This window comes from Sus scrofa, chromosome 8 (genome assembly GCF_000003025.6).
Source record: "Sus scrofa isolate TJ Tabasco breed Duroc chromosome 8, Sscrofa11.1, whole genome shotgun sequence".
NCBI classification, from domain to species: domain Eukaryota; kingdom Metazoa; phylum Chordata; class Mammalia; order Artiodactyla; family Suidae; genus Sus; species Sus scrofa.
This window is the reverse complement of record NC_010450.4, coordinates 67,968,972-67,984,367: the sequence shown is the minus strand read 5'-3', so window position 1 is coordinate 67,984,367 and position 15,396 is coordinate 67,968,972. Positions and strand designations below refer to the sequence as shown.

Below are 15,396 nucleotides of genomic sequence, written 5' to 3'. Positions count from 1 at the left end.
AATCCCACAGATGCTACCAATTAAGAGGAAAAGGACCAGCTCTCCACGATCGCAGCATTGAAAGGAAGCCCAGAAGCATCCGGTTCAACCTCTTGTTACAGCAGGAGGAAAGTACTCAAGAGAAGGGCCAGCTCTCAGACACAGCCTCAGCACCCCCAGATTAAACCAGGTTTTCTGATGGAGTTTAGATCTTTTTCCATCACGCACAATATTTTTGTCTTTTTAAAAAGGAAACTCTAGATCAAAAATAATTTGAAGAGAAAGATGATTCTGCATCTGAAATAAAAGGGTCAAAGGTAATAGACTTTTTTTTTTTTTTTTTTGTCTTTTAGGGCCACACCCTTGGTATATGGAAGTTCCCAGGCTGGGAGTCAAATCGGAGCAGTAGCTGCCGGTCTACACCACAGCTCACAACAACACCGGATCCTTCACCCACTGAGTGAGGCCAGGGATCAAATACAGGTCCTCATGGATACTAGTCGGGTTCGTTATCACTGAGCCACGACGGGAACTCCATGACAGACGTTCTTAAAAGAAATACAAAGCCCCAAGAAACTGTCTTCAACTTGAAGACTAACTAGATAATTTAAACAAATTTAACCACTTCTATCTGTTAATCTATCAAACTGGCAAAACCTAAAAGACCAGTCCTCAGGAATGGGACCATTGTATGCGGCAGGCAATTCCATACACTGAGGAGGACAGCAGTAAACAGTGAAACCTGTCTTGAAGGCCACTTGGCCAATACAGAACAAAACCCTTTAAAATGTTCAAACCCTTTCAATATTTCACTGTTAGAAGTCTATAATCGGGAAATAAGCAGTTTCACAAAAGTATAAGGAAAACATTCATTTCTTTTCTTTACAATAAAAACTTGAAGGCAACTTAAATGCCCAATTATGGATTAACTATTTTGCAGCCATTAAAATGATGTTTAGGTGTTCCCATCATGGCTCAGCAGAAAAGAATATGACTAGTATCCATGAGGATGCAGGTTCTATCCCTGGCCTCGTTCAGTGGGTCAAGGATCTGGTGTTGCCATGAGCTGTGGTGTAGGTCGTAGATGCAGCTCAGATCTGGTGTTGCTGTGGCTGTGCTGTAGGCCAGTGGCTACAGCTCCAATTAGACTCCTAGCCTGGGAACCTCCATATGCCGTGGGTGTGGCCCTAAAAAGACAAAAAGGAAGAAAAAAATGTTTATATTTAATATCATGGAAATATCCATATTATGTTTTTAAGTTAAAAACAGTAGATCAGAGGGTTATACTATGATTCCATTTTATAAAATAAACTTTATCTGTATGAACAGAAATGTACAGAAAAACTTCTGGGAGGATAGCTCTGAAAAATAAGATTAGTGGTATTCCATTTTTTTGGTATGTTCTACTTTTCTGCATTATCAAAAATGAACACATTTTTGTTTTGCAATAAAAAATAAATATATTACAATTTTGAAAATATAAAAGGTGTTAAAAGCAAGAAAAAACATGACTAACTCATCTGCCAACATGCACGGCTCAGGAATGCCTTTAAATATAAAAATGGAGAGCTCCAAAAATAGAGCTACATTTTCCTAATCCACTTCACATCATAATAAAATACCTAAAGTAGTTAATAAGTTTTTTTAACTTAGGAGGGGAGGAAAATTCCCATGTTCTTAGTTTCATATATGAATGGCACTCTTTAAATGTAAAGTTATAATATAATAGTAATAATAAAGCTATTAAATAATCCATAGAAAGGATATTTTGTCCTTGAAACAGGGCAAAATTTTCTATTAGCATTCAGAAGGGAATCTTCTTGAAAAAAAGTGGGAGAGGTCCTGAGGAGATTCAGAACAAGCTGAATTTGTAGTTGAGAAGTGGGGCCACATAAGCAATGGCCCCACTGACTAGGGCCCTCACTTGGTGGTGGCTTTGCACCTGCGGAAGGAGAAGTACCACTGAGAAAGAGCAGCAGGTGGACTGCAAAGAAGAACAGACATCAGGCTATTGGTGGATATAATCACACTTGCCTTGATTTCTTTTTCTTCTTGTTTGTTGACATAAAACTGAGGTGTTGGGGGAAAGTGCATCTTAAGAATTAGTTACACATAATTCTTGACTCTGAACGAACAACTCCACTTCATCCTCTACTAGAAAAAGATTTTTTAATAAACAGATAATGACAGCAACTCATCAAGATACCGTGCCATATACATATATATATATATATATATATATATATATTTTTTTTTTTGTCACTTGAAATAGGGGCTTCTTTTCTTTCATGGCTTTCAACTTGCTATAAGGTTTTGAGTCTTTCGGAGGATTTTTAAGCATTTCTTTTCAGCCACTTCCACTCACTCAAACATGCTCTTCTGCCCAGTCCTCCAATTCTGGTGCATTTTTTTTCTTTCTTTCTTTGCCGGTCATGTGTGTTATTTGCCTCTGAATTGTTTTCCTGTATTACCAGCTCCAGAGTGACAGCACTGGCTCTCTGCCTGCTCACTTTAGGGACAGTGGAGCAAACACAGTACTGAGTGATGATACCTCAAAGTCACTTAGTGGTGTCCAATTTTAAAATTTAATAACATTATTAAAGCAAGGAGGTTAGAGAGTGCATGGAGGTTAGAGAAAAAAGCCACAGCCGGTACTAAAAAGCAACGGAAAATTAAAGTGAGAACGTAAAATGCTTGATGAACCCTTCTTAAGTGTAGTAAATAGTGACACCTCTCTCTTTGGCCATCAGCTGACGAGGCTCCAATACAATGTGGGATTCTGGCTGTCACCACATGGAAAGGGTCAGTTAGTTACCGAGGGCCAGAAACTCCTTGAGATGGCTCTTGCTGGTGCTGAAGATCCAAGACAGTTCTACAGAAAAGCTCAGGTATAGAATTCAACTAACTTCATCACACTTGTGACCAGCTCCAGGCACAGCAAAGGAGCTGTGAGAATGTTTCTAGCTCTGCCCACTACACCTTTTAGAACCTTCTCTCCTGCTCGTCAACCTCCCTGAGCATCCCTCTCCCTGACCTGGGCCACACTCAACCCTACTAGATGACATGTATAAAGATCTAGATAGGAGTTCCTGTTGTGCTCAGTGGCAATTAACCCAACTAGTACCCATAAGGACGAGGGTTTGATCCCTGGCCTCCCTCAGTGGGTTACCGATCCGGCATTGCTGTGAACTGTGGTTTAGATCCCAGACCAGGATCAGATCCTGAGTTGCCGTGGCTGTGGTGTAAGCTGGCAGCTGCAGCTCGGATTCAACCCCCAACCCTGGGAACTTATATATGCCACAGGTGCAGCCCTAAAAAAAAGAAAAGAAAAGAAAAAGAAAGATCTGGATAGATTCATTCACAGTGGGATGGTCATGGAAGTAACAATTACACCTGAGGTCCTCATTCAATTCTCACAACAACCCTGGGAGGTCTACCTTCAGCCACCTTTTACAGGTGAGAAACAGAGACTGCTAAAGAGCTAAGGAAAGTGCCTTGTCTGTAGTCACACATGCTAATAGACTTTAATTAACCATAGGACTTCTGCCAAAGAGTATATATATTTTAAGAGAACAAAGCTTGGGCTCAATGAAATGCAATCTCCAAATAGTGGAATTTCAGGAAGAAACTATGGTCTACAGTAGGACTTTTTCTTTTCAACATAGGAAACTTTCTGGTGACCTTAAACCACAAGACACGGTCTCCCCCTAGACTGCCTATACATTGCCCAGTCACCAGTGAACTTCTATTTTGCCCTGCATGTATGACTTTGAACTTAAGGTATCTTTGCTCCATATTAATTCTTAGTCTGGAAAGACAGACATTGCAGTTTTCACTCAAAAGCTGGAGGGATTTTTGCTAACCATGAGACGTTTTTGGATAACAACTTCTCTTGCAGCTTTTAGGAAATTTTTAAAAAGTCAGTGAGACAAATCTCCTAGAAAACCGTTCCTTCCCATTGCTTCTGTCTCTGTAGATGGGCTTCATCTTCTATTGGTGCAATAATCCAAGAGCTCTCCTCATATAGCAAATGTCCAGGAGTTCCCATTATGGCTCAGTGGGTTAAGAACCTGATATAGTATCTGTGAGGATGTGGGTTGGATCCCTGGCCTCCCTCAGTGGGTTAAGTGTCTGGCATTGCCAAAGCTGCAGCAGGGGTCACAGATGTGGCTCAGATCTGGTATTGCTGTGGCAGTGGTGTAGGTCAGCAGCTGTAGCTCAAATTTGACCCCTAGCCCTCGAACTTCCATATGCCATGAGACATGGCCATAAAAAGGAAAAAACAAACAAACAAACAAACAAACAAACAAAAACAATCAAATGTCCATTTTCAGCCCATCAGCCTTGTCAATTATGAAACATTCTACATAAGGCAGTATTTCCTACATTATCTTCTCACTACCTATATGTGGGTGTGGATTTTCAACCTAACCATTCAAAAAGCAGTAGGGAGTTCCCATTGTGGTGCAGCGGAAATGAATCCCACTAATATCCAAGAGGATGCAGGTTCGATTCCTGGCCTCCATCAGTGGGTTAAGGACCCAGCATTGCCGTGAGTTGTGGTGTAGCTCACAGATGCTGCTCAGATCCAGCGTGGCTGTGGCTGTGGTGTAGGCTGGCAGCTGTAGCTCCGATTCGACCCCTAGCCTTAGAATTTCCATATGCTGCAAGTGCTGCCCTAAAAAGCCAAAAAAAAAAAAAAGGTGGTAGCCTTGCAAACCAGGGCCTAGAATAGTGTCTGGCACATTGCTGAAGCTCATGCACCACTGCTGAGCTTCTGAATAAATGCATCAACTCATTCATTCTGTCCCCCCAGTATGTTCACCTCAGTCTTTCTCCCTTCTCCACCTGCACCTTAAGCAGCTCAGATGCATGGAAAGTGTTGGGCTTCTTTGCAAATCTGATTTGAGAACAAATCTTCTCTTCCAAGACAAATGCTATTGCCTTCTCCTTGTCTATAAGACACAGAGGCCACAAACAAGCCCTCTGCCTACAGATATTCAAAAATCTTTGTGATTACACAGGGATTTGACACTGGTCAGCAGGGCCACAGTCCCCATCCTCTTCCCACGGTCCCAAAGTAGGCACACTGCAGGCCCTTTAAGAAATTGCGATCATCCCTACAGGTCCAGTGGTCACTGAGTTATGGAGTTTTCCTGGGAATCACAAGCAGAACCTCTGCATGTCTCCTTAAGGAAAACATGACCTTCAGCTCACTTCGATCTGAAGAGTAATAAGGCAGCTTAGAAAATGAAAACAATTACTACTCATTGGAATGTGGCGATGGGTGCCCAAGGTGTTCAACATGATGAGTTAACATTCATTACACGACACTAATTACAAAGATGCCAAGGCTGCCTTCCACCACGAGGTCCAGTGATTTGCCGGGGGCGGGTGTTGTACAAATGACACTTGGCCTGACTCAGTCACTAATCCATGAGGTTCTGCTGGCCTCTTGTCCCACCCAGCTTTCTCTACATCCAGCTAAAGGAGTCTGACTTTTCCACCTGCAAGATCAGCCCAACCCAGGGACTAGACCTAAACCAGTTTCCTTCTTACAGAGGATTTAACCCCTATCTTACAGATGACAAAATGAGGCCTAGAGAAGTTCAGTTCAATGTCTAAAGTCAAGGAGTCTAGAAATTGAGTGTCCAGACCTCCAGTCCCATATAACCAAGGATGGGGGCAGAGGGAAGAGGGGAAAAGGGGGGTCCATTCAAAATATTAACCTTAATGTAATAAGTGAAGGAACACAAATCTGTACATGTAAACATGATCCCAATCATTTTTAAAATACCATGAAAGTGCAAAGCCTAAGAGAGAAGACTGAGAAACAAAACTGGATGGAAAGACGCCAAAATGCTAACCACGGCTAAGTCCAGATGGAGGGCTGATGGATGATTTTGAATTTTTTTTCCCAGGACATGTCTGTATTTTCCAAAATTTCTGAAATAAACCCTACTCATTTTATAATATTGAAAGAGAGAGAATAAACGATGGAGACTAGTCAACCCTGCTTACACTCGAAGCTCATCCACCTCAACAGAGACCCATCGATAGGTGGGTAAAGCAGAAAAAGATGCAGAGCCATCAAACAACATACTCACCCACCAACTGCGGGAGAGAAGCCGCCTCCCTGTCGAGCATGATGGATCCTTTCTCCATACATGTCCGCAGCTCAAACAGGCTGTGAAGGGACAACGTGGCCACGTGGGGCTTGCTCCACCTCTCCCCACCCTGCTCCACTTTCTCTTCAAACTTAATCCACCTAGAAACGCGAGATTAGAGAACAGCAATTAAAAGTGTTCTAATCACCTCTGGAAATAGAACCAGCAACCCCTCCAGCACCACGCCCACCAGCACTTCCAAAAAATGTCTCCTTCTGCAGCATCTCAAGAGCTTTTTCTATTATTAATTGCATTACCTTTATAAATACACCAAAAGGAGTCACTAGACCACGCCTCCCCACAATGTTAGAAAGAAAACGAACCCAGAGGAGTCAAAGAGTCCTTGGTTTTACATCTGTCTACATGGAACGATGAAATCCATAAGGATGGTGATTGAAGCAAATTCTTAAAATAATGCAGAAAAAAATTCTCCATGTGGGTATAGTGCCTGCGGTATGCAAAAATAACGACCACTGTGAGAATTCTGCTGGGACCTTGACAAGTTTACATCAGGTGAAGTATCAGTTAGGAACCAATATTTATGTTAAATATTTGAAAATATGGTGTTGAGGTGGTCAGATGAAAATAAAATTCCCCTTTGATGCTTAAAGAGGCCAGCATGTATTGCTATGTCTTAGTTTCACATACATCTCTCAGCTGACACATGCTCCCCACTCACTGAGATGCTAATAGAGGCTTTGCTCTTCAAGTTTGGCTCCACAGTTTAAAAATACACCAGCTCTGAAGTAAGTCAGAGAAAAACAAATATCACATGCTATCACTTACATGTGGAGTCTATAAGAATGATACAAAAGAACTTGTTTAAAAAAACAGAAACAAACTCACAAATTTCAAAACAATCTTAGGGTCACCATAGGTGAAACCATTGAGGGGAGGGAGGAATTGGGAGGGAGAGAATAATATATACACCCTACTGTATAAAAGAGATGACTAATAAGAACCTACTGTATAGCACAGGAAAATCTGTATAGTCTGTAATAACCTATTGAGGGAAAAAAATGGATATATTTATATGTATAACTGATTCACTTTGCTGTACACCTGAAACTAATACAACACTGAGTCAACTATACTCCAATAAAATGTTTTTTAAAAATACACCAGCTCAGAAAGTTCCCTTGTGGCACAGCAGGTTAAGGATCTGGCATTGTTACAGCTGTGGCACAGGTTCGATCCCTGACCTAGAACCTCCACATGCTACGGAATGCAACCAAAAAATAATTTTAAAAAATTTGAGGATCCTGTTGTGGCTCAGCAGGTTAAGAACCTGACTAGTATCCATGACGATGTGGGTTCGATCCCTGGCCTCACTCAGTGGGTTAAGGATCTGGCATTGCCGAGAGCTGCAGTGTAGGCTGGCAGCTGAAGCTATGATTCGACCCCTTCACCTGGGAACTTCCATATGCCATAGGTGGGGCCTTAGAAAATAAATAAATAAAATTTAAATAAAATAAAAAATACACAAGTTCAATGAACGCATCTATTCTGATAATAGTTCTCTTATCAACCTTAGCAATAGAACAAGCAACATTCTTTCATGGCTTTTCTTTCTGAGACTTGTAGATTTTGATAACTTAGCAATACATAGGGATGAAAAAAATTTAATGGAAATGACAGCAAAAACATTTGACATCCCACATATTACACATACTGACTCTTCCTACACTGGGTAAAGGAAAATCAGAAAGCATCATCATTTTGCTACTTGTCATGACTCAAAGGAAAATGCTGCTTTCCCTCACTTGAAACCTCTGAAAGATATTGAACAAGATACGAAGGGGGTTAAAATTTGTTTTTCTACATTCCTCACCCAAAGCTTTAATGATTGAAAATGTTTTCCTAGAAAAAGCTAAACACTCACCCAACTTACTAAAGATGAGAACAAAGGGCAGAGATCAGAGGAAGCTCTACATACAGGATTATTTATAGACTGTTCACCACCCTCAGAGAAGGAAAAGAACACATTAGTAGAACCAGGAGTGAAAATAGATCAAGAGATCAGCCACAATGTCAAAGAAAATTCAGAATTTTAATCAAGCCCAACACTAATGTGATTCATATGTATACGAGCCATGGCCATGAACCCCTTCTCTTTCCTCTCCTGGCCAGGAAACACCTATGTTTCCATGGCAACCTTATCCCCAACTTCACCCTCAGTTCTAAGACCCTCCTCCTTTCCCCTGTATCCCCGAAAATGTAGGCAATGGAGATTTTTATTTGTTTTTCTCACATTAAAAAGCCAATATCAAAGACGTTCTAAAACCTCAGAACTGGACCTTGTTCATTTCTATAAACGTGGTTGTGAACCATTCTGAGAGAAAGATCTTTAATATTAGTGTGTGTGTGTGTGTGTGTGTGTGTGTGAATTAATAGTTCTTCACCTTGGTTGTATTAGACATAGAAATAAAAGGAAGTGAGAAAAAAAGGAGAATTTTACATCATGCTCCTATACAATTGATGGACTTGTCAAAACGACAAAAGGTAAACTGAGTTATTTTGAGAGCAAACATTTTAAGGAGTATATTACATTAGCTAACATTAGGCATATTCTCTTTTTAGGCTCACTCTCAGAATTTCTAACCACGTCGGCTGGTAACTAGTATACGAATCATATTTACATTTAATGTTATAATTTATTGCTCAAGATGGCACTCTAGAAGATAGAAGAGTCCACAATATATGAACCCTAGTCAAGATAACATGCAATTGTGTTATCCATAAAGAGTATAGCGATCTTGTTTTTTTTTTTTTTTTTACTCCTAAGAGTATTCTCCTCAGCTGAGGGATAGGATCTTTGGTCAGAGAATTTAAGTCTAAGGTGAATGATAAGGGCCAGCTAGAAACCCAATAAAGGGGAGAGTTTTATTCATATAGCCTTCGCCACCCTCTTATCTTTCCTAAATGATAACCAGTTGCCCTTCAATCAGTTGCCGTTAACCTGTATCACCAAATTCATTCCATAAAATTAAGCATCACTTCCATACAGTATGCAGCTCTTTTCCACCATCATCCTCAACCGTCCAAACCATAAAAGTTAAGTAAAATTTTCTCCAAAAAAAAAGAGAAAGAAAATAGGAACAAAACCAGTGATCAATCTCTTACTTCACCCTGCTCCACAGTTTATCTCAAATATGACTTTGAACGAGTTTTAAAAGTACATTTAGAAATAATGCATCCCCGGGGCGGGGGGGAAGAGGGAGTGGAATGGACGGGGAGTCTGGGGTTGGTGGATGCAAACTGTAACATTTGGAATGGGTGGGCAATGGGCTCCTCCTATACAGCACAGGGAACTGTGTGTGACTGGGTCTCTTTGCTATACAACAGACATTGAAGAAACAGTGAAATCAACTATACTTTAATTTTAAAATAATAATAAAAATAAAAGAAAGAATATATCCCACCTACCTTGGATTTATAGAATAGTATTACTCATCCTCCTGGATTGTACCAGCCAAGATTTGTCAAGAATTAATCATAATGGGATGGAAACATAAAGTCTCAACACTAGTCAGTTCCCTAGAATCTACACTCCTAAGGGGAAGTACTGGCTCATAGTTGAGTTTAAGCATCTATTTCACTTTGAGTTCGGTAAATATTGAAGGATGTGAGGATGTCACTTCATAGTATAGCTGATGGCACAAAGGTAACTATGGGACCAAGACTATGCAATTCCTTTAGCACATATTGCTCAAATAGTTCAAGGAACTAACTGTACTTCCAACATGTACTCTAAGGCAAAAAGTAATGGTTTGCCCATTTAAACAGATTGCTTACAGGTAGTTTCACTCCAGAAACTACACATGCTATGTCTATCCTCCTCACATATCAAGGACAAATTTGAGAAAAAAACTAAAAAATGACTCAGTTCAAATCAGAACCCATTAAAGTAAAGGTTATGGCAAAGGTACCAAAGTTCAGCTTACTTGAGTGCCAATGAATTTGTAAAGGTGCTTTAGAACCATGTAATTACATTTTTAAAAACCAGACATTTTTGCTGTGAAATGTACTAAAAGCTACTATCTACCCTTCATAATAACTATGAATAACCATATATTTGCAATAAGTTTTCCACTTTTCCTTTGGTCTTAGTACTTGACGAGTTGCAGGAAAATTAATTTCAGAAGTTGGCTTTTTAAATGCTGACAATTACAAAACTGTTGTAACCTTGAAGGAGGAGTTTATTAGGTGAAGTTTATTTATTCCAAGGTCTTGTAAGAATAATGATAAAGTACACTGCAATTTAACACACTCTGAGTGACTGCCAACCAAATAGCATTTAGCTCGTTTGTTGAAGAAACAGAAGGCCCACTGGGAAACACGGAATTTTGCAAGTTTCCAATCATATGATTAAATATAATCAAGAAAAGACAAGACCTCTGGCTTAAAAACATGCCAGTGTTGCAGTGGAAAATAGACGTGACCTTTGCCCTGGAATATAATCCAACCACATAAAGCTATTAAAGTAATAATAAATTTCTGGCTAACTAATAAATGCCTCATCGCACATAAAAGAAGCCAAGGCTAGCATGTATCTGGGATGAATGATGTTTTTAAGGAGAATTCTTGAATTTCTAGATCAACCGTGAAAGTTATTGCAAAACAGTGTAGTAACCACATATAATTACATAGATGATTAAATTCCTTTTCCTTCAGACTTTTTCTTACAGAAAAAATAAACTTGGTCGGAAATGGAATTTTCCAGAATAACCCAGTATAGGAGAGCTAGAGGGGTCAGTGTGGGCTAGAAGAGAGAGGTCCCTCTGCAAAGCCCCAGGGTAAGAGCATATGACTGTGCTTGATGGCCAGGCCCTGGCCGGGTTCTCCAGAGGAGGGCAGGGCCTCTCAAGGAGCAGAAACGCAAAAGGGCTGTTCTTCTACTGAGATCACAGCACCCTTTTCCTTCGCTGGCTTGTTGGGTTTGGTGAAACCTATGATGTCTTTCCTTTGTACTCTGGTTTTGCAGGAAAATGTGAATCACATGGGGGAAGCAATCATTAACATACATTCTTCTAACAGCGATAAAGTCCAACACAGCCCATCTGAATAGTCACTGGGGGGAAACTGAAAGCCAACAGCCGTGTTTGCAGACATCACTGACTCAAAGAAATCCAGAGTCTGGAGTGGTGAGGGGTAGTGACAGCCCTTCTTCTTGGCTTTGGGCCATCACCAAAGCTGGACCACGATTTACTCTGTTACCAGTTTGCTTCATGAATCCATTAGCTAATGCCTCGCCACCTAGAAATTCTTTCTTTATTTTCTTTTTTGACCGCCCCAGGCAATGTGGGGTTCCCCTGCCAGGGATCAGATCTGAGCAGCTGCAGCAATGCCAGATCCCTAACCCACTGCGCTGGGCAGAGGATAGAACCTGGGTCTGGGCGCTGCAGAGATGCCGCTGATCCCACTGTGCCACAGCGGGAACTCTGCCACCTGGAAATTCTTAATGAGAGCACAGGCTTGTTCACTAATGCCAAATATTCCTTTACAACTACGGTACATCACTGAATGTCAGTACTTAGTACACTTAAGTGTACTCCTTTAAAAAGACATATTCTCTGCATGCCATTGATCACATACATTTCTCAGGTCTGAGACCCTTCCCTCAGTTTTCAACCTGTACTTTCTACTGGAAGAGCCAGTGAAAATTCAAAGTTCTGACTTTCAGAAAAGGGAAGAACAGGGAAAAGATGTTTTAAAAAAAAAAAAGAGGGTGGTAGGGTTGTCTGTACTTCAAACTTCATAAAAACAAAGACCTCTCTTCATACTCTTATAGTTTAGAGTTTTACAGGACTACTATGACTTCTGAGATGTAAATGGGGATATTTTTCCTACCACTGAAACCGTTTCCCTTACTTTTGGTGACACAGAGCAAACGTGAACTTCCCAAAACACTGCTCGGCTAAAACTTCAGTAATGCTGAGACTCAATGTAGGATGTTCCTGATAAAAGTAAATCATTAGTCAACTGAAAAAAGCACAGAGCATTGAAAGGGAAGGGAGAGGACTAGAGAGGGTACGAGCTTGTCCTGTGGGGTGTGGAGTCACAGTAGAAATTACATTAGGCTGGAAAAGCCTGGCAGCTTGGTTCTCTTTAAAATAAAATAATCCACGTAATTGGGATTTTCACAAAAAAGCAAAGAACGCTCCATTTTAGGCTACCCCCCAAAAAAGTCATGCATTTCACATGGAAAATGAACCCCTTTTAAGCAGTAAACTTTTATTAGTCTGGTGGGGTTGAGTGCTATTTTTTGGGGGGAAAAAAAGCCCTATCATGTCTGGAAACTGGACATCATAAATGGCAGTCAGAAATTACTGCAAAAACATTCAGAAGCACAGTTATGTTGCAGGACGTAAAAAATCACTGAAAACCTGAATCATTTCTGGAGACACAAGCACCCTCCAACTTCCCAAGAGAATTTGAACACAGAACCTAAGAATCAATGTTCCATTTCTCCATTCTTTTTTTAAACATCTATTTCTTGATGGTGGACTACATGCCAGGTAGTTGTAGACACTAGAATACAGGGGTGAACAAAACAACCCAAAATTCCTCCCCTCATGGAACTTTAATTTTAATCGGGATGAGACAATAACAAGATATGTTAATATGCTAAATGCCAATAAGTGCCAAGGACAAATATGGAGGATGGGGGATGGGAAGGTGGGGGGAGAGTTTGCATTTCAGATCTGGCCACCACCGAGAAGGTGGTATTTGAAGAGAGATCTGAAGGAGGTGAGGAAATGAGCCATGTAGATGACACGGGGTACAGCAAGGAGAGCACTGCGGACAGAGACAACGGGGAGAGGAAGGTCCTAGGAGTATGACTAGGCCAGTGAGACTCAAGTAGAGCGAACTAGGGAGAGAAAAGGAGGAGATGAGGTCCAACCGCGATGGTGTGTAGCTCCTGAGGGAGTCCAGGGTAAGTTCAGGGAGACAGACTAACAAGGAAGCATTTGCAGTCATCTAGATGTTTAGAAATAATGGTGCTTCGACCAAGGTGGTGGCAGCATTGAATTGGAGGTATGGGAGATTTTGCAGACCTGAATCATTTTGAGGATACCCTAGATAGGACTTGTCAATGAATTGAGTAAGGGTGTAGAGAAAGATAGGCATCAAGGAAGATGCCAATCTTTCTGGCTGGAGCAACTAGAAAAATGGAGTTGTTCACTGTGGTGGGGAATTCTGAAGGAGGAACAGATCGGAGGGGGGTATATCAGGAGCTCAGTTTCTGACATGCTATTCTGAGATGCCTATTACTTGACTAAATATTTGATTTCAATCAAACAAGGCAAGAAGTCTGGGCTAGAGAATTAAGGCAGATGGCATCAGTGTATTGATGAATTAGTTTGAAACATCAAACAAAGGTCCTCTTTGGGGCTTTATCAGTGGTGTGCTGGGTACCTGAGTCTGTCATTGAGCTGTCCATCAGTCAGAAAGAGATGGGTTATCACAGAACTCCAACTTTGACCACATAGTATTTCTAAGGAAGCATTATCCTTAGAACAGTAGATTCTAAGGCAACCAGTTCTCAACTGATCACACTCAACGCATGTTACTCAGCACCTATTAGGTACAAAGCACTGGGACTATAGTAATGAAAGACAGACACGGTGGGCTCTCCTTCTTAGTGTAATGAGGGAGACCAAATGAAAACAATACCATCACATACACGATTAATTAAGTAATAGTAATTGTGGCAGGTCCTACGTAAGGGAAGTTAAGAGTGCAGACTATCTGTGAGTGTGTTTCTCCCTGGACAGCCTCCCCTGAACATGGTGGACTCTCACCACACTTCCTCTCCAGCAGTACAGGCTCTCAGGGTCCAATGACACTACCAAAAATGATGTCACCAAAATGATATGCTCCCAAGGAAAGATTCTATAAATAAAGAGTTCATGACCGTCTTAACTTTAAAGAATCTTAAATGAAAATACAACATCCATCTTGTTCAACGCTGAATTACTTATACAATGAGCTGTGACTGCTCCACTTTCTGGGACCAGGGGTCAAATAAAATAAAGTGTAGTCTGCACTTCGCTGAAAGAAAAAAACAGAACGCTGCACCTGAGTTCTACTCTCTACAGGTGCTTGCACAGATTTTCAGGATGAAAGCAAGAATCAAAGTAGCTCTTCCAGTCGCAGCCAACTACACCATCACACACACAAGGATGGATTTTAGAGCTATGAGATGTGCATGAAGTTACACAGGATGCAACCCAGTATGACTCTCACTTGACAGAAGAGAACACTCAAGCTCGGGGCGACTACATGACGACATGACTTGCCCAAAGTTAAACAGCTGGGGAGCAGCAAAGCCAAGACAAGACCCAAATCTCCCCAACACTCAATTCAAGCTGCACCAGTGCTCACTCTGGCTTTATTCTGTTTGAAAGAAGGAAAAGGAAAGGATGCAATGAAGAGACCACCATAAGTTTTTACTTTGAGAGCCTTTTTCAGAGAATGGTTTATGGGCTAGAAACGTGCTTTCAAAGGACTTTTTATATTCAGGTTATTGGTGCTAAGAGAGGGGACTAAGACAATTACTGTATCATGGAAAGAAGCAAAGGAGGAAAAGCTTCAAGAGAGAGCATTAGAGGTGCAGGAGAAGAATACGTTATTGCTCACTTCTCTGCTTCCAGCACTCAAAACAGTGCCTGACATGTACTAAGCATTCAAAAGACACTGGTTGCATTTAATTGATTTGAATTAAGTTACAGACTATACAAAGGCACTAGTTGACATTATTTTGTTTGTGAAAATAAAATCCATTGAATCTCCATAAATGATGGCAATGCGAGGCCAACAAATGCATTACATCAACATCTTTCTATCACAAAGTTTTTATATGTCATAGAAGTTTTAGTATGACATATATATATAACTAAACCTACATCCAGAAGAAAGAAAAGCTCTATCACTGTGAGATGAAGGCAACTTTAGCTATTTGTGCAGTGCTTAACAATGTATAAAGCATTTCCACATACACATGTATGTATATAAACATCCATGATATAATTAGATATCTAGTAAAACATTTCTATAGTATATATCTTATATCACATACATATCTAGATAGTAGACATTATTGTATATACTTGATGATGACGAAACCCAAGTTCTGAGAAACTGAGTGTTATGCAGCTGGCAGGTGACAAAAGACTGAAATTGAACTCAGGTCTCTAACACCCCCAAGGCAAGTGAACCTTCTGCTTGCTTTCACTGGATATTTAAA

General features: G+C 40.7%; 1 protein-coding gene across 10 annotated transcripts in view; it reads right to left on the bottom strand.

Annotated features, from left to right (window-relative positions):
- SLC4A4 (solute carrier family 4, sodium bicarbonate cotransporter, member 4) overlaps positions 1-15,396 on the bottom strand; it is a 408,259-nt gene that overhangs the window by 192,846 nt on the left and 200,017 nt on the right. For all 10 annotated transcript variants that reach the window (XM_021100503.1, XM_021100500.1, XM_021100504.1 and 7 more), the window contains 1 exon segment: positions 6,087-6,247. In XM_021100503.1, the coding sequence (XP_020956162.1) occupies positions 6,087-6,247 (161 nt within the window).